General features: G+C 35.9%; 1 protein-coding gene across 5 annotated transcripts in view; it reads right to left on the bottom strand.

The window, feature by feature from the left end:
• The window catches only part of TLCD4 (TLC domain containing 4), a 59226-nt gene that overhangs the window by 22881 nt on the left and 9885 nt on the right, over window positions 1-26460 (bottom strand). For 4 of the 5 annotated variants that reach the window (XM_057500448.1, XM_057500449.1, XM_057500447.1 and 1 more), the window contains exons 2-5: window positions 18828-18993; window positions 14803-14892; window positions 12996-13054; window positions 10742-10836 (exon numbers count right to left, since the gene is read on the bottom strand). In XM_057500448.1, coding sequence (XP_057356431.1) covers window positions 10742-10836; window positions 12996-13054; window positions 14803-14892; window positions 18828-18982 — 399 coding nt within the window. In that variant the 5' untranslated portion in view covers window positions 18983-18993. Of the gene's footprint in view, window positions 1-10741; window positions 10837-12995; window positions 13055-14802; window positions 14893-18827; window positions 18994-23469; window positions 24503-26460 lie in introns of those variants that run through there. The other variant, XM_057500450.1, reaches the window with a different exon arrangement.

Here is a 26460-nt window from a genome sequence, read left to right as displayed (position 1 = left end):
GGAGAGAGGTTGGGGGGAACAAAACGGGTAAAGGGGATTAAGAAGTACAAACTTCCAGTATTAAAATAAATAAGTCATGGGGATATAATGTACAACATAGGGAACACAGTCAATACTACTGTAATAACTTTTGATGGTGACAGACAGTAAGTTCAGTTATTGTGGGGATCATTTTGTAATGTATAAAAATATCAAATCACTATGATGTATACCTGAAGCTACTAGAAGATTATATATCAATTATACTTCAACCTAAAAAAAAAAGCATAGGGGAGTTTGAGACAGTAGCAGCTACAGTTCAGAAGGAAAACAGCTAGAAGCAGACTATCAATAAGCACACTAGCAAACTAGGGAGCCTTTTATGAGCTGTATGACCTTGTGGCTATTACTGAACTTCTCTAACCCCATTTCCAGATCTCTATGTAAAAACTTTTTAATAAAGCTGCTATTAGGAGTGTATGGCTGCCACTGCCACTATCATCGTTTCCACCCTTTTATAAAACAATGGAATGACAGACTGTAAATGAAATGATAGGAGTGTTTAACAATGCCATCTGATATTACCACTATGTCCCAGTGTTGATGGTAGAATTTCCATAAATATTTAGTGACTACTATAAATCTTTTAAAATATGATTCTTTTTAGACAATACATTATGATAATCAAGCAATTAAGTTAATTTAATTAATTTAATTTGGGGAGGGGAGGCAGGGATAGTTAATCAATGACAATGGGCCTGTGGTATGGAGGCCAGGATGCACACGTAGCTCTCCTGGGTAACTCTGGACAAAGTGACCTGATCTTCAGTTTCTCCATTTATGCAACAGGCATAATACCATCTTTATGACAGCACTGATGAGAGACTAAGATGAGATGCACACTAATGGCAATCAGGAAAAATACCGAATAGAAAAGACACTCACTCAAAAAAATGAAAAAAAATTTTTCTAGTTAAAAGTGAAACTGAACTAGACAATTTTCTTACTGTAATTTTAAAAAAGATTAAAGAAGATTAAGAGCAAGTCCTAAAAGGGCTTATTCCTTCCTGCCTCGGTGGAAGTCTTTACTTCTAATAAACTGTTACCTACACAAGACACAGGGGTCCAGCCTGAAATGATGATGAGGAATAGATGATAATAAAGACAGATCACCATCATAATTAGTAAGGACTGAATGTAGGTTTGCTACTGTTATTTACTATAAAAGATAAATTGTGTCAACAAATGACTCCTCAAAAAGAATGTTATTTACCTCCCAATTGTTGCAGACAAAATCTAGTTTGAAAAGGAAAATAAATATTTCTAAGGGTAACTGGCCTGCTTTATTGACCTAGTACATTATACCAACTTTGCGCCTCACTTTGCACAATCATACTTCACCCAGCCCAAACTTAACTCTGTTTACAACTTTATGTTTATTACCATTCACAGTGCAGTAGGGTTGAAATGGTCTCTGAAGACTGCCAGTTCTATTACCCACAGATTTTTAAAATCCCATCTGCCAAAACTCTTCTGATTTGCCCCTCAGCCTGCACGACTCCATGGTGAGGAGGGAGCATCTCCTAAGGAAGCTTGGGATCACTATGCAAAAACGTTCCAGAACTATATTATACCCTGCCCTCTGACTTCCGCCTGCCAATTCTACTTCTGATCCTGGCAATCCAAATTCCCTATTTCATATGGTAAATATTTCTTTCAAATATTTAAAGACAGTACATGTCTATCTTCTTTCTAGGTACCATTTCAAATAGGCTCAGAAAATTCTGGTCTAGCCCCTTCAGAGTTCCTGAGCCCTATTAACTGCCAGTATTCACAAAACAAAAACAAACAGATCAAACAACAAAAATCAACCAATCTCTTGATGAAAAGAACCATTTACACATAATAATCCCTACACATTAACCAGTTAAATCACATACACACATACATCTTTTTGAGGACACGGGTTAACCTTTCTGAAGGGAATTTTAGCAGAACATGTCAATATTCTTATAAATATACATACCACTTGTCCAGAAATAATTATGTGGGGGCACAAAAATAAAGATAGAAGGATACTCACTCAAGTTATGTAAATTAGTGAAACCTAAACACATAACAATAGGGAATTGGTTAAACATTATTACATATCCATATGCCACCAACAGAGATAATGATATAACCAGATGGCTGGAGAATAAAAACATTTTCAGAACAAAAGACTTAGCAAGTTCACCTCCTTTACACTCTTCCTTAGGATATTATTTGGGGTTATGCTGCAGCACGGTGAGTAAGTAAACCAAGAAAGACAGACACGGGATCCAGGAAACAGTGGCCCCAAACTACGAAAGTAATGGCAGGGAGCCCAGGACACTGGGCAGCAGACCTAGAGAGCAATCTGTTCAGACAGGAGCATGGAATGGAGGGCTCCAAGAGCAGGTATCTGGGAACAAATGACTAGAGAGATGTGATGTTGTCCTTGAAAATATGGAACTCAAATAGATGGTAAAGGCAAATGCTGCAAGAAAAAAAGGAAGGCAATTAGAAACTCCAAGCAAAATTAGACAGGAAATAAATCCTGGTTGTGCAGTAAACTATTTCAATATAATCATAATGAACTCTGCGTAGGAGCCACTGGATATAGAGGAGATCTTAATATGATTACAGAATAAAAGGTAAATATTTTTAAATCTTGGAAAAAATGCAAGTACAGTACAAGTGACAGAACCTGAGGAGCAAAGAGGGAACCAGAGAAATGAAGGAAGGATAGAAACACTAACACCTTCGCCGTAAAAAGTCCCAAGAGGTGGGTGCTACAGAACCAGAAACTGAAGTTCTGAAAGGAACTGAGACGTAAAGCAATGAAAATTACTTAAACTATATTGGACAGCAGAAGGGAAGAGAAATAGAAGTATGAAAGTTAAATTCTTATCCATCATATCCATCATAGCAAGGAGATAATGTTACCTAACATTCACAAATCAAGATGTGGTTGACAGTCTCCAAAGATGGCCACCATCAGTTCTCTCCCTTCCTGTATGTGTAAAATGCTCCACAGATCAAGAGGTGGAGTCTCATTTTCCCCGCCTTGCATCTGGACTGCCCTTAGCAACTCAGCTGACCAACAACATGCAGGGCGAGAGAGACTTCTGGGTCTCCTGCAGTGAGGTCACGTGACGCCTGGCCTCCTAAGCCTCGGGAACACTCAGTCTTGAGTGTTCAGAACACAACTGCTAGGCCGTGAGAAGCCCAAGCCACACGACCACATGAGTGGGCTCTAAGTGACAACTCCACTGAGGTCCCAGCAGACAGCCTGCATCAACTGCCAGCTACCTGAATGAGTCCCTTTCACCCCATTTGAGCCTTTAGGTGACTCTAGTCCCATCTGCTACCTAACAGCACCCACAGGAGAGACGTCACACAAGAATTGTCCAGCTTTCTTCTTTCTTTTTTTAATATCATTAAGAATTCATGAGTCAATGGGTTTCAATGGTCAGTCATTATTCTCATTTATGATCAAATTTTTAGGCAATGGGAAAGCCTTCACATTGGTTAAGTTGTCCTTTGGACACAATTCCATCATTCTTTAATAAGTTCCTTGCTTTCTGACACAAGGTCCAGTGTTACTTTGCTGTGGACTTCAGTATGTAAAATAAATTGTACATTTTGGTTTAGATCCCACTTTTACAATATATATTCAAACACAGAATACTATTTTTGACTTACTGCATAGGCACACAGGAAAAGCGTAAATAGGATACATTCCTAAATGTAAATGGTAATTAAATAAATATACATAGTTATCTGTGGGTTGTGGGATTGGGGGCACTAGTTTTTCTTTTTTGTTTGCCAATATTTTCTAATTCTCAAATAAAAATGAATGAACTAATTAATTTTTTCACAGTCTCTGATTGTACATTATTCATAATAGCTTTTTAATTGCAATGTTACAGTAGGGGACCTTGAACACTGTTTTCCAAAGGTATACATTTGTGTCGTTCACTCTATCTGTGTGGTCTCCTTTGCTTCTTTTAGAGATCATCCCTCCTCTGGACTCTGACCTTGACCCTGACTGCATTGCCCTGGAGGACAATCCTTATTCCCAGCAGCACATGGGCCCCTTTCTCCTGGAACAGCTGTGTATCACCACAAACCTCACAACCTCTACAGCATCTTCCTGCCCGAACTTCTTCTACCATCTCCTTCCGTGGTATCACATTCCTTTCCTGCTCTGGGCTACTCGGCCCTGTTCCTTCCCTTCATTCTCCAAATTAGTCACCATGCTCCACTGACTACAAAACAGCTTTGAGATTTGCTTCTTCCTCATTAATAGAACCGCCACCATAACCACCTCATAAGCTATCATCTATGTCACTCCACCAGCCTCCTGAAGGATAGTTTCCCTCACATGGGTATTTTTTTCTACATATCATCAGCTTTATCTTCCTAATAGGCCAATTGTATCAAGTAATTTTTTAAGTCACTAAGTAATCACATCACTATGTTTCCATTTCTGTCATCTACCTTTAAGAAGTCTTGCATAGAGTAAAATCATACTTGCCATGGCCTCTGCTTGACTCTGCAAGGGAGAACAGAGCAGGATTTGTCTGAACCTTTCTAGAGCTTACCAGAAAATTCTCCAGTGATTATGAAAATCTGGATTTTCTTACCATGGGAAATTTAATCTTCTAACAGCTGAAAGTGGCTAGGGTTGGGGGTTGAGGAAGAAAAGGAAGAAAATAACTAAAATTATCATGTGCCTAGTACTGTTAGCATGGTGCTAAATATTGAGCCACCATCAAAGGCTTGGGGTAGGATAGACATTCCTTCCCACCACTGGTGGGGTACATAAATTCTGGATGCCCCAAACTGGAACCCTGCATACCACAGTAGCAATAATGAGGTACTTTTTTATAGGTTATTTACACTTACTCAGAGCCTTAATACATTTCCATGGGAAATGCTTTCAGGGAACCATCAACCTAAAAATGAGATTTGGGGACAAAAATCCATTGTGCATTTTAATAACTATTTGCTTAACTTTAATCATGCAAGGTTTTAATTATTTACTTGTAAGGCAGAGTTGAAGATTTGAGCTTACACACAAGATTGGATTACTACATCAAATTAATGTGAAACAGTGATCTTACCTATGATAAGCTTTGCTAAATGTTACAAGGAAGAGATCATCAAATAATTCAGAGGAAGCAGAGAGAGGTCCCTCCTGGGCTGAATTAGTGGTTTTGGCCCAAAAGATATGAGGACTCTACTGAGTATGGTTCATGAAGTTCCTCACACAGCAGTGAGGGTTTAACTGATAAACAGACCATTATATACCCCCAGAAAGTTGTGCAGCCTATATGACATTCTCTAAGGAGTGAGACCCCATATATCCTAGGTTCTTTATTATAGATAATCCTTAGCCAGGGACATCCTAAGGCATTTCAGAGTTAAAGACTCTTTCTCCTAACAAATGTTAGTACTCTGTTCACTAAAAGGTCCTGTTAAGACTAGAACAGTGACCCTTGCCTTCTTATTTCTCTTCCATTTCTCCCAAGGAAACAAACGGATTGGCAAGCCAGCAGCCTTCACCCCTTCTTCCCAGGGTTACTTAAGAACCTGGTGACATAACTTAGCTTATTCTTACTCACCCATTGCATAGCTCTCCAGTATTAGAACTAAATCCAATTAAGAAGACGGCTAGAATTTCAAATTCAACAGAAAATCTCAGAACTAAAATAAAGCTTTAAAGATTATTCAGTGCAAACCCCTACCCAAAGTCTCCACTTATTTTATCTATTCTTATACCTATCTCACTGAAGGTATCTTATGGTAGAAGAACCACTTTAAAAGGTCACTGTTACAATCTTCTTTTTACTGGGGATGTTTCATCTGTAAAACAGAAGAAGTCTCCCTAACTCTCTATCACCATCCCCATTGGTCCCAGTTCTGACATGTGAATTATTCCAGAATACATCTACTCTCCTCCACTTAATCATCCTTCCACATTTCTAAGGACACTGCAAAGCCATCATGTGCTACAACTTCTCTTTTCTAGGATGACCCCTCTGGGTCCTTCAATTGTTTGTCATAGAGCAACAGGTAGCTATCTAATCTAATCTCCCCTCTGTTATCTGTCAGCCCCTTTCCCACCCACCATCCCCACCCAGCATATGCAAACTTAGGGACTCCAGATGATGATGATCTTGGGTTTGGTCTAATCAGGAAAAGTGTAACTTTGTTTGAATTGGATACTGTACCTCCCTCCCAACCAACTGAGCCTAAATTTGAAAACAGTTTTCTTTTTTAGCAGACGTAACATGCATGCTATTAGTACAACTAAAGTCATGGTCATCTATCACTTCCAGGTCATTACCCCCCACCCCCACCCTTATACATTGGCAAACCTAAACACAAAACCTAACATTTATCACTATTAAGTTCCATCTACTTGTTTCAGCTTATTATTCCAGTCTGAGACTTTTTAAAGTATAATACATTATCCAACATATGATTAGCTCCCCTTTCTAACCTTTTTTGGTCATTTGATAAGCTTGCTTTTTTTAGAAAAACTTTCTTTTTCATTGTGATAAAATATATATAACATAAAATTTACCCTTTTAACCACTTTTAAGTGTTTAAGGCTCCAGAACATTTTCATATCCCCAAAACTGAAACTCTTACCCATTAAACAGTAACTTCCTTTTACCACTTCCACCCAGCCCCAGGGACTGCTATCATATTTTCTGCGTCTATGAATTTAATTCTCTTATAAGGAGAATTGTATGATAAGATTGCTTTTTAAAAAAACTAATTAAAAACAAAATATCGACTAGGGTACACATGGCAATCCTCTTGGCTTATGTCTATTTTATCACCACAGACAAGCCCAATATATCAAATTTTCTTTCCTGGTGTTGAAAGGAAATAGGTACCAAAATCAAGCTGGCTTAGAGAAATAAGGGGAGACAGCTCTGCTAAGGTAATCCAACCACACAAATCTGAGAGGATGCTTGTGCCCACAGAAAGGCATGAATCAGTAACCACAGAGCAAGGAGGAACTACCCCAACTCTTCCTAGACCAAAACTAAGGAAGGCCTAGAGGAGCTCTGTTATGTTCATGAAATATGGAGAATGGTCACATCAGATATTCTACATCAAAAAATAAACATGAAAACAAATTCCAAAACCAAAAACACATATCCATATATGTATTTATACATACACACACACACACACACACACAACACATACATTTATTAAATGACCTCTTAACATTTTTACCATGACTAATCCCTCAACTAGTAGTTATAAGGTGTTTAATTGTGGCTGTATATAGATTTGTGTAAGTGAGCTACAGAAATACTAAGAAAATAATTTCTAAGACTTACTTCTGCCAGTATATTGCTCATTACTGTATAAGAAAATTGATGCTATTTTAATTCAGTAGGAAAAAAGATTATTTAACAAGTTATTCAAGTGTTTAAACATTTCTCTTTGATTTAAACATTTAACATGTTTTATTGTATGTAAATTTAGTGGGAAATAGAAATCACACCAACCTTACTACTGAATCTTGGTTTAGTAAGCTATTTTAGATGGCTATTTTTATACTCACCTAGTCAACAGAAGTATTAATTTAAAAAATTTTGTTATCTTTTGAAATGTTGGTATAAAAGCTATGACAGTTACCTAAAACTTTTCTTTAAGGCCATCCTAATGGGAGAAAAAGAGGGAACACATTATTTATGGGGACTTGAGAACAGGCAGCACTTTAAAACACCTTAAATTTTTCAACACTGTTAATGGCCAACTGCTAGTGAATCATGGCATTTGTTTCATGGCACTGTTGTGGAAATTTTTCTTGAAACATAAAACCAGTATTTTTCTAATTCTTGTCTCCTAATGTAAATTACAACTTTGCTGTATCTGACGTAACAAATCTTGTATTTTTCAATACCACTCCATGCATACTTGCTTGCAAATGTTTTTAAAATGTCGATACTCAAGTAAAACATTAAACAAGAAACAGAAATTCTCACCCTCAAGGCATCACACTGCACCTAATCCCCTTAAATAAATGCACCAAGAGCCATCTGAAACCAAATTTTCTTCCTAAATTGCAGCCTGATGGTTTAATTGGATTCCAAGTTAGTGTACTGAGCAGAAGAGTGGGAGAAAGTATGCACACTGTAGTGATTTTCTTTTCAAGTTTAAAAGTTTCCCAAATATCCTGTAACTCATTATCTAGAGGCACGGTTTGAGTGGGGAGAGGAGGTGATTCACAAGAAACACAGAGGAAAACTACAACTACCAAAGTCAGAAAGGGAGTACAAAAGATGGTGGTTTATCCTTACACATAGGACATTAAAGCATAAATGTGTTCACGTCTCTTAGGATAAGAGATTAGCCTCTCACAGTTTCCCTGATATGTAGAATCCTGCCCAAGGGGTGAAAGCTGAATATTAGGAAAAATGCTGAGGATTTTTACCTTTCTATACAGACAGAAGAGAAGATTCCTCAAACTCTAAATTACTCCACCAGAGAAGTTTTAATGTGTTAGAGATAGAGATACAAAAATTGTGATTAAGATATTATATAACCTTTATAGAACCTGAAAATACTCTAAATTCAAAAGAATCTTACTTTTAACTATTTAGTATGGATTCATTTAAAACCTACAGGTTACTTGCCTCTATTCTTCACATTAAATTTTACTTAGTTTCAACTAGAAAATCTTCTAAGAAAAACAGCTTAGTTCAAATGGATTAAATAGTTGCATATTAAGTCAAAATGCTTTTCAAATACCAGTTCTCATTACATGGTAAGAATTTTGTGAAAGTTTATATAAAATAATAATAGCACTAGTTATTATTATTATTTTATTACCTTAACTTAAAATGCATGGAAAAATTTTTTCTTATATTTAAACAGTAAATGTAAAATCTGTAAATGACATAGAATCTCTATATCTCCAAACATTTATTATTTCATTTAATTTTTTTCTATTTATGTTTTCCTATGAATAGATTCACTTTAATTAGATTAAGTTTATTTTATACCATTCACTTATTTCATACAATAGAATGCAGAAAGACATCAAAAAAGCAACCATCTCTAGAAAAAATTGCATTTTCTTATCAACTTTACTAAATAAGGCAACAATTGATTTCTTTTTAAAAAACCCAGCATGTACTTTATTGATTTTTCATAAAGGCATATAAGTCCAAAGAGAAAATGGTTTCCTCCAACATAACTTGCCAATCCATGCACCACTGCCAGCCATTTGCCAAGTCTGTGATTTCAATGGCCAAGAGCAGCAGTTCATAATATTCACATTTACAACTGCATGTGACCTGTTATTCTTTACCAGCTTGCACTGTTTTCATACTACAATGATTATTTGTGATTCATGTTCTGAAAAAACACTTCCAAACTGCAGCACGATATTAAACTCACATGGGTACACAACGCACATTCTTCCCTGAGTTAACCACTATTTTGTTAGTCAGTTTCCATGTTCTTTTAGTAAAATGTTTAGGAAACAAAGTGCTTGCTTACCAAATAGTTGAGATCTATAATAGGTAGAAGTCTGTATTTTACAATTATCTATAATTTATTAAAATCCAAAAAAAAAGAAGAAATAAACAGTAGGAAATGCCACTAAAAGTAGCCTATTGCTTCAGAAAAATTAAGTGATTTATGGATACCTTTGAAAATACATAAGTACTTATTTATAACATTAAAACCAGCAGATTTTTAAAAACATATCAATTATTTAAATTTATGACTTCATATGGGTGGTACAGAGAGATGCTTTGATATATCTAATTCTTGAAGAAATAATGCCAAACTGATGACTTATTTGCCAGCTACCTTTATGTGGGTCAATATAAAGAAAAATAGAAGAATATTAATACACATTTGCATGAAATTTTTTAAAACCATCCAAATAGTCACAAATGTCCAATAATATAAAGGTTTTAGTAATACCAAATAAGAAAAAAAAAAAGCTAGTGATTACAATTTTAAAACACAAAAAATATGGAATGTTATACCATATCTATTATATAAAATTTATACTGTCTAATTTACATATATCTGTTATTTCCAAATATCTATCTTGGGCTTGCTGGTACATTTAGGCTGAAAAATAATTGATTGTGGAGAAATCTAACAAACATGCAAGGGATATAAAATTGCCAGTTTATACATGCATAATATATAAAAATCATTTTAGATATAAAATTTAACATGTATTACTGTTTGAGATTTGCCGTGTCCTCTATTAGCTCAGTCAGAATTCTGATGAAGTCTCTGAGCAAGACTTCCCTACCACTCCAGCTTTCTTAAATGTAATTATGCATATATATGGAAATATACATACAATTAAGCAGAAAAGAAGTATTTTCCTAGTTATCCAGGAGTCTATATCTAGCTCTGGCTGTTAAACCATACATATGTCTCTAGAAAAATGGACAAAAATCAATATTTCGTAATCCTAAAAATTTTAAGTGAAAATTCAAGAAACTGGGTCATCCGTTTCTCAAAGTTTATGAATCCAAAAAGACACACTAATACAGACAAAATAAATTATTACTTTTGTTAATAAACAAAATAACATATCACAGGAGTTATCTCTTAATGTATTTGGAGTTGGTCTCTGTAAATTAAAGCTTGCATGTTTAGACTTATGTTCACCCTTAAGTCATTATTCCCAATCTTGTCTGCTTATTAGGCTATTGCAAATCCTGGCACTCACCAGTAAAAAGAAGTATGCATACAGTGCTGTACAATGGTGGATTATAAAGTATTTGTCACCAATCACTTTCCAGTACAAAATGAGAAGCAACAAATCTGTAAAGAGGAAAAATAAGTGAGCTATTACACAGGAAGAAAGCTGCATTGTTTTTCAAATGTATTTAATACTTTCTCCTGACCTCATCACAGCCCATTCTAAGCTCACAGCACTTTATTCTTACCTCTCTAATCCAAATACTTGATTTGGACTTGACTATAAAATATCTGCTTCTGGATAACTGTCCACCCCATTCTATAGTGACTCCTCCAGGAAGGAGAACCAATGTGGGCATCCAGCACAGTGCCTGGTATACAGGCGTGTAATTTATTTGTTGAAAGTATATAAATAAATGACTTGCTCCAAGGTTAAATAGAATGCAAATATTATTGAATAATTTTAAAATAAGCTTAAATTACTGATTTTCATTACTACAACCAAATAGATAAGGTGGTCACAGAAAAGGTTCAAAATGATCAACTCATTCACAGTACAAATTCAACAACAAAAATTCAAAATTAATAAGGGGTACAATTAAATATTAACTCAAAATAGCAAAAAAACACCAAGAACTATGACTACTAAAATGATACACAAAGGAAGAGCTCAAGGCATCAATTTTTCTTTATAATATCTTAATCTAAACACCATGATTCAGAAAATAGTTCCCTTTAACAAAATGGAAACTTCTCAAAATGTTACCACAATTATTTTCTTTACCAAATGGTTAAACATGACAGACATGGAAACAACTGGCTATCATAGGTGGAAACCAATGGGGGATTCAGGTTTTGTGGGGTCAGAGTTTATATAAGGGCCTTCTTTTGTAAAAAAAAAAATTTTAATTACTGATATAAAACTAGATGTGAATATTTATAAGGGGAAAAGAAATCATCAGATTACAAATTTTAAAGAGAAAACAAATACCACAAATGCAGAAATGAAGAAAATATAACTCTATTAGTAATTAACTGCCTCTCTTGTTTTCTTCCTTATATATTTTCCTTACACGATTTGGCTCTAAACTCTTTGGTCACCAATTTATGTGGTAATGACCTTGTAATATTTTCAATAGGATAAAAAGAATTCACTCTTCATTCATCTTAGATTAGAAAAGATTGTTTCAGTGCCTAACTCTCACTTTTAACTATCTTAGATTGTTATCCTATTTGGAAAACTGTTTATCAAATGTCTTTCATATAAGATTTCCTGGGTATCTTAAATATTCAAGACATTCTCTGAATTGACAGTACTCATTGACCATTATGAAGTGTATGATAAATTTTGTTATCCTTGTCAATGACAGCATTTTGTGCCATAGGACTAAATCTACTTCCAGTGTGCTCATATGATTTACTCTTCTTTTAATTGGGCCATCCAATAATCCAAAAACCTATTCATTATTTGAATTCAAAATGTATCTCTTCCTCTTAATGAATCACTCTGTTTTGGTATAATCTAATTTTTTCCTACAATTCACTTTTTGATGGTAGAAAATTTTCCATGGAGTCCATCACTTTGGATTTCTTGTCTCTGTCACTTTTGTTTCACAGTCATTATTTTCATTTGGATTTTCTTTCAGTTATTTATTAAATTTGAGAATTATAAACAGGGTTCCCTACATAAATGTCCAAATCAGGGATCTGTTCTTCCTCTGTTATTTTATTGGCAATCCAAAAGTCTTCTCAAAAAAAACGGCATCTTCTCAACTTAATTTAACTTCCCCTTTGTCTCACTGTATAAAAGGTTACTCCAACCATCCAACATGATGGGACCTAGGACCTGAGGGAAATGTTGAGTAGAAAGAATCCTTGATCTTAACTGATTATGGCTAAAATAGTTTACCTTTGCAAGTGTTACCAAAACAAAACAAAACAAAACAAAACCATGACTGTGGGAACACATTTCAAGGGCCTTTTGCAAGTCAGGAACCAAGACCTGAATTTCATTATCTGCCCAGTGATTCCACCTGAGAGACTCTTTAGGCCAAAAACGGACCATTGCTAGTTAAAATTGTCCCGGCCCAACTGAGGCCCCCTCTGGAGCTCTATCTTCAATGAGAACCAGAGAGCCAACAGGAAAAAGGTTTCATATGCTACCATAATTTTTCCCTCTGTATGGGCCCTAAAAGCTACTTCTCAAATAAATAAATCAAAATCTTTCTCTGCATAATTCCACGAGTACTTGAAAAATGGACAGTGAACAACATATCACATACCAGAAATGATATAGCCTGAAGAAATAGCAATATTCACTTTCACAAGCGATGGATCACCCCTGTAAATATTAAAAAATAAATAAAAAGCTTTCCTTTTGTAGCATACAGATTATAGATCACAGTTACATTTTTTTCTCTACTGAGAAATAAATATAAATAAAAAGCTTTCTATAGATTTTCAAATGGTAAATTGTCACTTGCATGAGGTACCATTTTAGTTATGATAATACTTCTAACAGCACAAATAATGATTTCCTATATTTATTAGCCAAAAGTTTTATGAAAATAATTTTGCCAAAAGATAAACTGTTTATAAGTGTGTTCTCATATGATTTTTTTGTGAAAGGATTAAAATGGAATTCCAGATGCTAATTTTTTTCAATTCCTTATTCTGAATCGGAGATTCAAATACTCAAGAAATCATCTAGCCTGCCACTGATTTTGAGGCAATGCACTATCATCAATATCCCTTTACTCAGGACCAGAGGGGTTTGCCTTTTATCACGCAATTAGGAAATGGTTAGAATAGAACAGTTTAGTCCTGCTCTTTTGACCCCATATGTTATCAAGATCCTATACCTTTGTACTAATAATGCTCTCTGCTCCAAAAAACAAATTATCAGTCCTTTATCTGATTTATAATGTGACTACTGATGAAATGAACACAAAAAAAATTGATAATAGTTAAACTACAAATGGAAAAATGCAGAAGTTACATCTTCTTTACAAATTTTGATCTGCAAATATGACCCAGAAATATTCAGCCTGGGATAAATTATGGAATAAATTATTTTACAAATAAAATGTGAAAATATCAAAATTATAATAGGTAAAAATTTGATAGGGTTAAACGGGATTATGAATCAAATCTTTATTATAAAATTGACTCTGAAAGAACTAGTTCTGTTGACAACAATATTACTAAAATAAAAAAATTTTTTAAAGCTAGAAATTATTCAAGTAGATTACATAAAAACCTGGTCAAAGAAGTAAATTCACTAAATTGATTCACTTTGACAAGTATCTTTCCAATGAAAATGTATCAATATTTATATAATTCTCATAGGCAATTATAATTCCATACTTATGAATAAAAACCAGTCTCCTTGCAGTCAAACAAATGACCAGAAAACTTGGTTAAATTGCCCCACATCTTCCAGAGCCCATGGCTACCACATCCCTTTGCAGTGCTTTCTCAAAATGTACCTCATCTCTCAGACTCAGCTGCACTAAGCTTCCTAATACAATGCCAGGAAATAGAGTTTGTGAAATTTCTGCCATTGGAATGACATTTAGAATTTTCAAAAAGAACCATCTTACAAATCATCCTACTATTGCTGAACATAGTTATTATTAGTGCTTCAGATCTCATGTGGTCATAAGTTCCTCTCACTTGGACATCTGCAATTCCCATTTTCTTATCTTAGATATCAACTGATAGGTTAAGCATAAACTTGAAGAATGAGTTTTAAGTAAATATTATCCCAGTTTATCCTGTCTCAATAACAATTCATTTTTTCTCAGAATAGTGTTTACAATAACTTGATCTACTCATTAACAGAGTATAAATGTTTACATCATCATCATATTCTCCCTGTTTTTGGACAACTGGGATACTAAGGTAAAATGGCCCTCATTATTTGTATTCAAATCTAATATAAATCATTTTATTAAAACCTTGCTGAAAAAGAATAAACACAAGAATTTTAAGAAACCACATGCCATCAATAAAGTAAATTGATATTCTTATTAGTAATTAATACCCAAACATAAATCAAAGTGACTATATTGGAAAGAAACAGCTTACCAAAGTGGATCAGCTTTACTGGCCTCATCAAAGAAGAAAATGTACAGGCCCAATACCCCAACCACCAAAGAATGACATGTAGATACTACCCTGAAATAAAACAGAATAACACACAAAGATTTTAAATTCTTTACAATAAACCATTAATTCTGGAAAGACATTTAACATTCTGGAGAAATTAAATCTGGAAGCTTAAATATAGGAATGCAGTACATCTGAAAGTAAAATACAAAATTGTCATTTGGAAATCCAAGGGCCACAACTTTAATTTGGAATCAATAACAAGAAGGATGCCCAGGTCTACAATTTCCTGCTAGAAAATTGTTGAATCATTTATTGGTTAAAAAGTTCTCAGGCAGAGCCATATCTGATGATGCAGCTGACAGTTTTGTGCAGACAGATGGCAACTGGTAAGCAACCATTAACCAGGGTAACCACCACCTGACCCTGCTCCAAGCTCCATCCACAAACCACATCACTGCAGGAACAGTTTGCAGCTCTGGTTAGCTAGGAATGACTTCCAACTCTGGCCTTAACCAAATCCAAACCCTTGAATCCAAATTCAAATGGATCATGAAATGAATATTTATTACCTCAGAGATTTCAGTTTCAAATGCACATTTACATGCATTATTGCACTTGGTTCTTGCAACAACTCTGTGAGGAAGCCAGGGCAGCTACTATTAGTCTGTCTTTATCAATATTATGAAATGCTTTTAAAAAGAAAAATTAAGGACCATGAATTTATACAAAAACATCAATTTTTAAAAGAAATGCCCAAGTGAAAGAAAGATGTTCCCAAGATCCAATGTTCCCAAGATCAAATTATCTTTTATAGAAGAAATAGTTTAGATGAAAAACTTCAATTTCCATGAATGTATCTTGCTAATAATTTAATGACTCAACACCCAAACTCTATGATACACTACGTCAAGAACTGTAAATGGCATACTGTATGTTTATTCACACAATGAAAAAGTTTACAAGTAATCAAGTTTCTTTTCTCTTTATAAGAATAAGGATGAAAGGACTAGCCAAGTTTTCTCTTTAGAAATTAATGGTATGCAATGAAGTTCTCTCTAAAATATGACCCCACATCTTTAAAAAGAAGTGAAATATGTCAACCAGTATAAAGCTTGATATCAGAAAATTTTATTGTAACTTGAAAAATCAATATACTTGATTTAATAGATGACACAGTCCTAAATAGATGCATTATGTTACATCAAATCATATTTTAAGTGCTCAAAGACTTTCACTAATTTAAAGGCATTGACAAAGAATCCTTTGTAACACCAAAGAATCATTTTGTAGTCTGAATATTAACCCAATATTTACATGGTTTACAAGTGTAGAATTTTCATACCTGTATTCCATTTGGAAATTGAATAAAACTGTAAGTTCCTTGATGTCAAATAAAACACTCCATCTAAATAATCATACCACCAGCTTTCTGCTGCCATTCAAAAATTCCATGAAAAGAAAAAGCATAACCTTAAACTAACCTGTTTTAGTGTTTAGTAACCTTATACAAAAAGTTTTCTCTTCTTGGAAAAAAATCTAATTTTTGTTCCTGATTCTCAAGCCTCAAATTCCCTTCTCTGCTGAAATGTTGTATGATAAGTGTGAAGAATTACAACCCTCAGCTGATGGAAATGGCATATAATTCATGAGAGAAAAGTTAAATCTTACTCGGATCAAGGAGCTCCCACTGCAATACAGAAGAAGCAAATATCCTATGCTTACATATTCTATATTAAAGGTCTCTATATTCAGACTCTTCTGTTAGTAAAAGTTTCATTTTAAAATCATATTTTAAAGCAAAACGTAGATTCCTTAAGTGTCTTAAAAGAAACACCAAGATGCTACTCAAGATAAAATATTTCATTTTTGTTCAAGGAGGGTTAAGAAGAAGTATTTGTGCTTATAAAAGACAGTGCTCTTTTTTAAAATTATCATTTTAGCATAGCAACTTAAAGTTACTGATTTAATCATTTACATGTAGTCTGAGTCTTACCAGTAGAAATTACATAGCTCCAACAGACAAAAGAGTTAAATTTTGGAGAAGTAGATTTAAAAATTAGGGGCAATTCAATACAATAGAACTTCCCATACCAGAGGAAGGCAAGTGGATGTAAGATTTTATAAGCTATAAATAATATGTACAAGTTTGTGTGCTCTCAGAAAGAGTAACAAGTATAGCCGATTTCTCACTTAAAATTAATTAAACTTGTTTCTCAGGTGTGAATTTTCTGATGAGTTTTTTGTTCTTCCTGTCCTTTTCCTAGACCTCTCCTTGTTCAGACTCTTCCGGATTAGTAGGAAGAACTGTGTGGGTTGTGTTGATCTCTATTTCAAGACACGTATGTGTACTTAAAAAACAGCCAAGTTTTTTTCCTTCTTTGCACATTCCACCTTACAATGTAAGTCCCATGTAAACCAAGCTGGAGTGGGAAACAGGAGTAAATATGAGAGAGAAAGAGAGAGAACATCACATGAATGGGAGAATGAATCTCAGAGAATCCCGGACTCCTTTTTCAAAGGGGAACTCAAATTCCCAAATGGCAATTCCATGCATTGTAAAATGACAGTGCTTAGACTGAAAAGTGCGAAGTATTTTTGAACTTTGTTTCACTTTCATCTTTGCTTCGATCTCTCTGTACCTTCCCTATCTCTGTGGCTTGCAGCTCTCCAAGATTCAAATGCCTTTCCCTACCCTAACCATGGCGAAAAGACAATGAAGACAGTTCAGAATTTAGTTATAGAAAATGCATGTCCCCCATCCCTTCCTTCTCTTTCCCACTATACTACTTTTGTGTTAGATTTTTTAAAAATAATGATTAGTATCTTTTGTATCCCATATTTCCAAATATCTTTGTGCTATTCTTAAGACAAAAGAGTCATACCTCTTACGTTTCAAAAACATCTGGAGAAATAATTCTCATTTATTGCGTGAAAAGAGCTGTAGCATGTATGAACCAGACAAATCAATATAAGGTGCAAAAGAAAACATCTAAAGTCTTATTCACAGTGAGAGTTATAAAAGGATGCCTGAAGAACAATTTGGCTCAAAGATAAGGGATTTCAGGTCAAATATGACCATTCTCAAAGAAATACTTAGACTTTGGCAGAAGTTCTTTAATTCTAAAAGGAAATTTCAATGAAAAACAATTATAGTAATTTTAGAAACCTAAATTCATTTTTAGTTAGCATTAACTTCAACTAAATAAAGATAACAAAAAGTATTCCCATGGTGACTCCAGTCCCGAGGTATGCAAATGCACAACGATGTTTGGGCACCTGACATGCTCTCAAACAAGTGAAGCAGTCATCAGAGTCACTTTGTGTTTGAAATCTTCTGAGAGGTTAATGAGTTGCACACACAAAAAAATGTGCAAAGCAACTAATTATAACTTCTGCAAATTTCTATATCCTTTCATGTATTATTTGTATTCCATTTACGTTTTTGTTTAAAAAAAATCTAAAAGGCAATTTTTACTTTAGAATTGTATAAAAAAGACCAGATTCTGGAGGGCTCTGTATTACTGAAAAGTTCACTGAAAGAGAGAGACAGATGTGCCAACGATACACCATGTTATCTGGTGTATGGCATTTCACCGCCCTCAGTCTAGCTAAGCCAGCTAATACAATATAAACAGGCTACTCACAGCCCCGACTAACTTTTACTTCTGCTATCATTTCCAAAGAACATGTGGTTGGTGTCATAAATGTTCCAGAGAAGAATGCAAAACAGTATTCTTATACCATCAGCTGGAGGCTGCTTAACCTTCTCATACTTCCCCAGAAAGTTAAAATTTTCCTAACACCTTGCACTATAAGAATTTTTATAATTTTCTTGTATAAAATCTACCTACTTATCTTTCCTTTTATTCCTAAGGTCAGATGAAAATTTGACCTTAGATTTTTATTAGGTTCCAAATGAGAGAATTTTTGGAAGTATTTTAAATAATTTTATTTCATAAAACTAGTTTTTAAAAAATCAGTTATATTTTCATATGTTTTACCTTGAGTTCCACTCAATCTTCTTTTCGATGCTGAGACTACTGAAACCTGTAGAGACTTTTGCTGAAAACCAATAACTTACAGAGTAGAAAAGAAGCTGAAAGGTGAAAAAGCTGGTAAAAAAAGTGCTGATGACCACTTTGGTGTTGGTATCCATATTTCTTCAACCTGTTAAAAGAAATAATGGCTATGAATTGCTTTAAATTGCTCATGATGAAACTTAAATTTTTTAATTTTGTAAGAGTATGTGGTTGTCTTTTTAGTAATTTATTGTAATTTAGCACAAACATAAGAATACAAAGAAACTACAAGAATTTTAAGACTTCACCAGCTGTCATATACCTTAGATGTGTATTTAAATAAAATAGAAAAAAACCCATTATCTTAAAGATTTCAGTATTAGAAACTTGAGAAGACAAATTTAATATCATGTTATTCAAAATTACCTGATTTTTAGAGTTTAACATTAAGAGGGAATTTTAAGTACTATAAACCGAAGGTATTCTTTTAGTAATATTATGTTTAATTAAACTTAGGACAAATCACTTGATTTCTCTATTGCTCATCTATAAAATGAGAGAGCTGGTTAGATCATTTCTAAGAAACAAGCCAAAAATCGTAACAGACCATTACCTGGAATAGCAAAAAAAAAAAAAAAATTTCATAACAACTAATTGTATAGTGAGTCAAACATTTAAAACAAAAATTTAATCTAAGAATAATGCCATCTTAGAAAAGAACCATACCACTGTTACTGCTTAAATTAGTTACTTACCTTAAAAAAAAATTTTTTTTTTAATCACACCTACCTTTGGACCAAAAATCCTCCATGGCTTTTTATCTCTAAAATAAAAGATTTTTATAAAAAAGCTCCAAGTTTTAAGGATAAAGTTAGGAGAAAGAATAGTAATACGCATATATACACAAAGTGTGTTTTCTGTCTCATTGAGCTGAATTTTATTTGGCTTCTAAAAATCTTAGGAATATTCAGACTAAAAAAAGACTCTGAAGCATTTGCTCATATCCAGCAAATACAGCATTTCTATGGCTCCATCTTTGATAGAGCTGACCCTCAAATAAAAAGGAAATGAATCAATACATTTTTCCAGCTGCCTAATGAGAAGAAATAAAGTCACCTACTGAAGCCAATTCACTAGAGAAAAACCAAGTTATTGACTGAGCTGGCAATAACCCCATTTCATTCCCTTCCAACCAGGATATCATAATAAGAATCAGTCTCCCACAGGGCCCCTTCTGACAGAATTCTTGTGTCTGTAATGAATTTTCCTCATTCTTTCTTTCTGGTATGTGTGCCCAGTAAAAATACTGATAATACAATTGTTCTCCGTGAGGTTCCATTAACTTTATTGCTCATTTACTTTTTTTTTCAATTCAACATGTGCTTCTTGGGCATTAAAAATTTTAATTTGCAGTCTTTTAGCCTAGATTTAATATTAACCAAATAATATATAAAAGCAAATATTGTATATAAATTCAACATTATTATAATTTGTTAAGTGAGATGTAAAGGGAAAATGTTTTTTCTAAGATTAAAGCAAATGGGGATCTGGAGGTCTGGTGGGCAGATAAATGAAGAAAATGAAACTAATACTGGAAAAGAGTGGAGAGTCTAATGTTAAATGTGAGGACGGTTTGCCCTGAAGAGTTTTATATGTTCCCTGCTAGTTCTAGAGGGTGGTTGGGCATACACAGGCTGCTTACTTACTTTTGTTAAAATTCAGTGTATATAATAAACATTTCTTTCATGAATGTTTGATAAAAGTTATGTAATAAACCATTGTAGGTATCACATGATGTCCATTTTATGAATTATTAATTTAACCAATACATTAAAAAAGACACTCAATTCATCATTAAGAAATTCCCCATTCCTAAAAAAAAGCTAGTTTTTATTAAGTCTTTGTTATGCTGGCTATTTTATATTTTTTTAAAGGCTTAACTTTCAGTTAACTGGGGTCTTTGGGGTATATATTGAAGGCCTGCCTTTGCAAAAATGTTTCATTTAGAATTAAAGAGCTCCATACCGTGAAGGTGTGGCTTCCATTAAAGACTCAACAGACAGAAGCTAATTAAATTGTTCTATTCCCAGCTTTGCTTCTTATTAGGCAGCTGCTTGCTTCATCAGTCATCCCAAATCAAGAACTAATCTACAGGGTTTTTGGTTTTTTTGTTTTTACAAATTTCCCCAGAAACTAAGGCTTTTGTTAGGAAGCAACTGCCCCTATATTTATTCACTGAATCAAGCAAGAAAATGGTAAAAAAGGATAAAACTAAATAATGCTTATTAATGGTTTAGATTAAGGGCTTTTGAGAGTTTGGTAATTTATTAAGCAAAGGAATACACAGTAAAAGTATAAAAGTATCAAACCAAGTTCATGCAGTGCTCCATGTGGTTAGTAACTGGCAGAAGGCTGGGATACTGTCCTAGAAAGAAGCAGCCCTAACAGAAGTGGGAAATATTTCTGTGGCAATTTACAAGGGGAGTGTCTAGACATGAACTTCACAATATAATTAGCTCATCTTGATTCACAAGAATTGTGGACACTAAAATTTTCAAGAAGCTCAATGAATAGAATGTTCGTACTTTTTCCCCCAAGACTGTTTTCATAAAGTTTAATTCAAGCTGGTTTCTTAGTAGAGAAGAACATAAAAAGGACTTACACCTTTCAACCATCAGGTTATGAGAGCCCTTCCCAGAGAGCCACCAGAAACAGCACAGCCAGGCTGATTCAGTCTTCACTTCAGCCAGCAGTACAGCCAACATCCGTCATGTGTCCAGCACATGACAGGCACTGTGCTGGGACTCGAATACCAAACAGGGACATGCTTAGAGTCCAGTAGGGAAGGAAAGAAATTAATCACCACCACATAAAGTGGTAAGTTCAGGGTACCAAGCAACATGCCCTGCTTTCTGGGGAATAAATACCCAGCAGAGGGGACACATAAGTAGTGAGAAGAGATCCAAGATCTTCAAGGTGAGCCAAGAAGACATCTTCTCTTCTATTATAATCCCAACAAGACACCTTAAGGCTGAAGCTCAAAGGACTCAGTTCCATCATGTAAGTCTAGAACTTCCCAACCTGGGAACACAACTACTATCCTTATTTCTCAGGTTCATCATTCTCTTAGAATACAAGGGATTCCTTAGGGAGTATGTCAGAATCACCAACACCACTTCCACACACATAACCTTGCTAATTCATGTTCTGATACAAATTCTAGGTGAGAACTACCACTGTAGTGATTAGCAGTAAAAACCCTTAGTTGTCTTTGAGGGCACCAAGGAAGGGGTAAGATGGAAAGAGCACACACCCTATTCATGCTTAACATTCCTTTTCCCATCCCTAGTAAGCTATTTTTCCTATTTCCCACACTGACTCCAAACTTTCACTGCTCTCAAACCTCCAGTTCTGCCTCTCTTAAACTAGATAAGGTTTCTTCCCATGACACCAAAAAGTGGAGGCTATGAGGCATGACCTCCATCAACCCATGGCAATGTTCACACTTCCTGGTGCCCTGACCCAGAACCTCCTCTCTGCACACTACAGGCTCTGCCTGGGTGTATGCCGCAGACCTTCAATGTGGCTGATGTTACGTCAACCAAACCACACCATCCCCCAGCACACCAGCCCTGGATGGTCAGCCACCCTCTGCGTGGCTCCATATGGGCACCCTGAAGGCTCTACATGACCCAAGGTGAACTTAACCCCAAGCCAGTCCTTCCCCATTTCAGTGAATAACACTATCTATCACCCACAACACTTCCCCATCTCCCAGTTGAAAACAGCTCAAGTCACCCTGGTCTCCTTCCTATCCCTGAAGGCCACAACTAGCTGACTGCCAAACCCTGGTGGACTGCAGAATAACAGAGGAAGGATTACATGATTCCAGGGAAGTTCTGGGAGCTACACATGACAGCCTTATGAAGAATGCAAAGAAATGTGGCTGGATAACAAAATAAGGTAAATCCAAAGTTAACTAAAAAACTAAAAGCAACAGGTAGATTAATGATCTGAAGTAGACTTGAGACATCTCCTGCTACCCCGTGAGGTTTTCTCTTTTTGGTCTGTTTCAGTAATATTTTTACAAATCTTTATGTTTACTCAATCTGCATGTAACACAGAGCTGGGCAAGATAAGCTAATATAATGGGTTAGCAGAAGCAGGCTTCAAAATTATCTTCATAAGCTGGATAACAAGTCTCAGAAAGAAAAAACATAATAGAAATAAAAATTTTTAAAGGCAATACCCAATACAGGTCTTAGCACACTAGCCCACACACACAGGAAACTTTAGCATTTAAATTACACAAAGCAATGAGAGATAATAAGATAATGAAGATACTAATAAAAAACAAACTTCAGGCTCATTTATAATTGGATATTGTAGAAGTATACCTTTAGATCAAGACATATTTCAGTCCCACCTTAATATGAATTAATCACACACTGAAGTACCTTCAGAGTAGTGTAATTAAGGTGATTTTTAGAAACCATATCATATTGTGAAGAGTTGAAGGGCTGAATAATGTCAGCTTGGGAACAAGATTACTTAGAGAGGACTTGAGAGCATTCTTCGAACATCTTAAGACCTGTCATGTGGAAAAGTAAAAGAGGGAACTTACTCTGCATTACTCAAAATGGCACAAATGAGCAAAAATTACAGGGAGGGAAGAGTTTGGCTGATTTAAGGAAGAATCTTCTAACAATTTAGAAGTGTCCAGGCATCCATCACAGAAGTGGTGAAAGAACCGCTGGCAGGGTTGGTCAGAGGAGAAGGCTGGCGCTAGTCTAACCTTCAGACTACCCTCCCTCCCAGTAAGGTTCAGGGATGCCAGGACTGAATTTAATTCTGGTATCTAAAAAGACAATTTTATGCTCAATATATATTAGCTTCTCAACATTAATGTTTTAAAAAATCACTTGTTTATTTATGTTTAAATGTATGTTTAAAAAATTTACATTTAAAGTATCAAAATTATACATGTAGGAAAATATTAAGTACATTAGCAGTGGGGAGTACACAGGCTCAGCAGAGTCCTGAGTTTGAATAGCAGTTCCGTCCCTGACTAGCTGTGTGACCTGGGATAAACCACTTAACTTGCCTTATCTGAAGCTCAGTTTCCTCATCTGTAAAATGAAGACAAGAGCACTAACCTGCCAGGTTGTCATGGGGAATAAACCACATGTTTGTGGGGCTTAGAACAGTACTTGGCATACGGTGCACAATAAGTTTTTGCTTCCACCATCATTCATGTCCAACAGCATGTAGGATGTGCAATTTCCACTTCTGTCATCAGTCTGGCCACGGCAAACAAGACCCTCTTCTGGCCTCTGGGCCCTTGGCCCCTAATTCATCCCTGTTTATGTCACTCAACACCTAAAATGTAGGCAGCCCCCACTTCAGAGAACTATCCTCTACGACATGACTATCTCTGTCATGCTCCAAAGTTCTTTCTCCGGTTTCCTGACCCAGCCCTTTACCCCCTCAACCTCCCAAGCTCTTCCACTAGGCCCCCTGGAACTGTTGCTCCATACCCAGAAAAGAGTGCTCTTTCCTGGCCTCTCCTTTGCGTGCTCTGCAGGCTAATCTCTCAGGCAGTAGCTGCCTCGTCTATCAGACTTCAGAGTCAGGACGTGGCCCTATATCCTCCTCGCCCCTCATGGTCCCCTCAGACCTTATTCCTCCATTCCCACTCCCTCTATAGACACCCTGGGTGTTTGGTCCCACAGTTCAGTTACACCACCCTCTCCCTGTCTCACTGGTATATTCCAAGCTCCTTAACATTTCCTACCATTCAAACTCTGGTCCTGATTCACTGATGTTCTCAAGCCCTGTCATATTCCTGAGTGACTTCCTATGTGGAAGACCCTAGTTTCCTTAACAATTCAGGCCTTTTATCTTTGTCTGGCATGGCACCTTTTTATCCCACCTCAACCACCCATGGACCTCTATTGTCCCTTCCTAATCATTTTCCCGCCTTTAAAATAACATTTCAACTATTTCCCTTGCTGATCTTTCCTTCAAGTGTGCTTAGTAACACAGTATTCTCAAGTCCACTGACCTCTCAGCTTTTTCCCAATCCATTAGCCCTTTCTTCTTTTTTGCTATCCTCTTTAATCAGCTTAGATCCTGATGCCCATCATTTCATTCACACTCTTACTAACACCCTACATTCTCTTCCACTGCCAAGAGCTGGCAAAACTCCAAGCTGGATATGCCCAACTATTTACTCAGCAGTGAACCCTAAACAATCAGAGTACTATTGGAAAAAGTCATATACCAGAAGAGACTGAGGTAGGTGAGTGTGAAATCATACAGCGATCAAACAGCCCTCAGCGGTGCCCTGCACTCCTACCACATTGCCCTGGCCAACCATCCTTCCCCACTCCAGTTAATTTCCAAATTGTCCCAAACCTTTTCAAAGCTCCAACCATCCACCCCACATTCAACAGATTAACTCCCATCCTACTTCACAATAAAATAGAAGCCAACATATGAAAACTCTCAATGTCACACCATTGACCGTACAAGCCACCTGCTTCTCACCATCTGTCCTCCCTTTGTGGACAACCTCTCTAACTTGAGCACTTTGGGTCCATCCTTTCCGGCCTTCTCGGAATCTTTTGCTCCTTGTTATCCTTTACTCTCTCAACTGGATCTCACTAGTGGCTTTTAAACAGGCTCAAGTTCCCAGTAAAAACAAAAATCAACAGATCCACCACCTCTTCTTCAATCCTAGATTTTTTCTCCAATATAGTTTCCTCTCTCTTGTCCTCTCTTCCTCTCTCTCTGTACCCCTCCCTCCCCACACCTTTAAGGACAAAGTTCTAGAAAAGTTTGTCCAGACTGTCATTAAAAGTTCTCATCTCTCTCACTCTTAGGCCCACTCCATTCTTGTCCCCACCCTCATCACTACCCTGAAATAGCTATTGCTAAGGTCAGTGATGACTTCTTGTCTGGCCTTCACATTCCCTGACCTCTCTGCAACACTTAGCACATGAAACACTTTCTTCCCTGTGCTTCCATGACACCACACTTTTTCTCTACCCAGGCACTAAATAATAGAACTCCCTAAAGCTCAGGCCCATACTCTTTTCTCTCTACTTGTTTCCCATGTGATTTCACCTACACCTGTGGCTTCAGTTACAATTTATATGCAGAGAAATCTCAAGTTTTAATGTCCATCCCAGATCTCTCCTCTGAGCTCCTGAGCATATAGCCAACTACCCACCTGTCAGTACTGCATGGCATTTTAAAGGCATCTCTAAGCAAGCCCATGACCTGACCCCTGAACTTGGTCCACCTCTAGGTTCTCCGTCTTAGTGAATGACACCACTGTACATCCAGCTTTGGCAGCCAGAAAACCAGGAGTCACCCCTGATAACTTGTTTTCTGCACTTTCCTTCCACACCACCGTACCCAATCCACCACCAAGTCCTATGGACTTCACTTCTTAAAGAGCTTTCAAAACATCCACTTTCTCAAGCTCCTATCATCATTTTTCTGGACGGTCTCCAAACTGGTCTCCTTAGTGTGGAGAACAAACTGGAGGACTCCAGGAGAATCTTTTCTAAAAGCCATCTCTGACCATGTCACCTCCTCACCTGCCTCC

This window comes from Manis pentadactyla, chromosome 4 (assembly GCF_030020395.1).
Source record: "Manis pentadactyla isolate mManPen7 chromosome 4, mManPen7.hap1, whole genome shotgun sequence".
Classification (NCBI taxonomy): domain Eukaryota; kingdom Metazoa; phylum Chordata; class Mammalia; order Pholidota; family Manidae; genus Manis; species Manis pentadactyla.
This window is presented reverse-complemented; position numbering and strand designations above follow the sequence as displayed.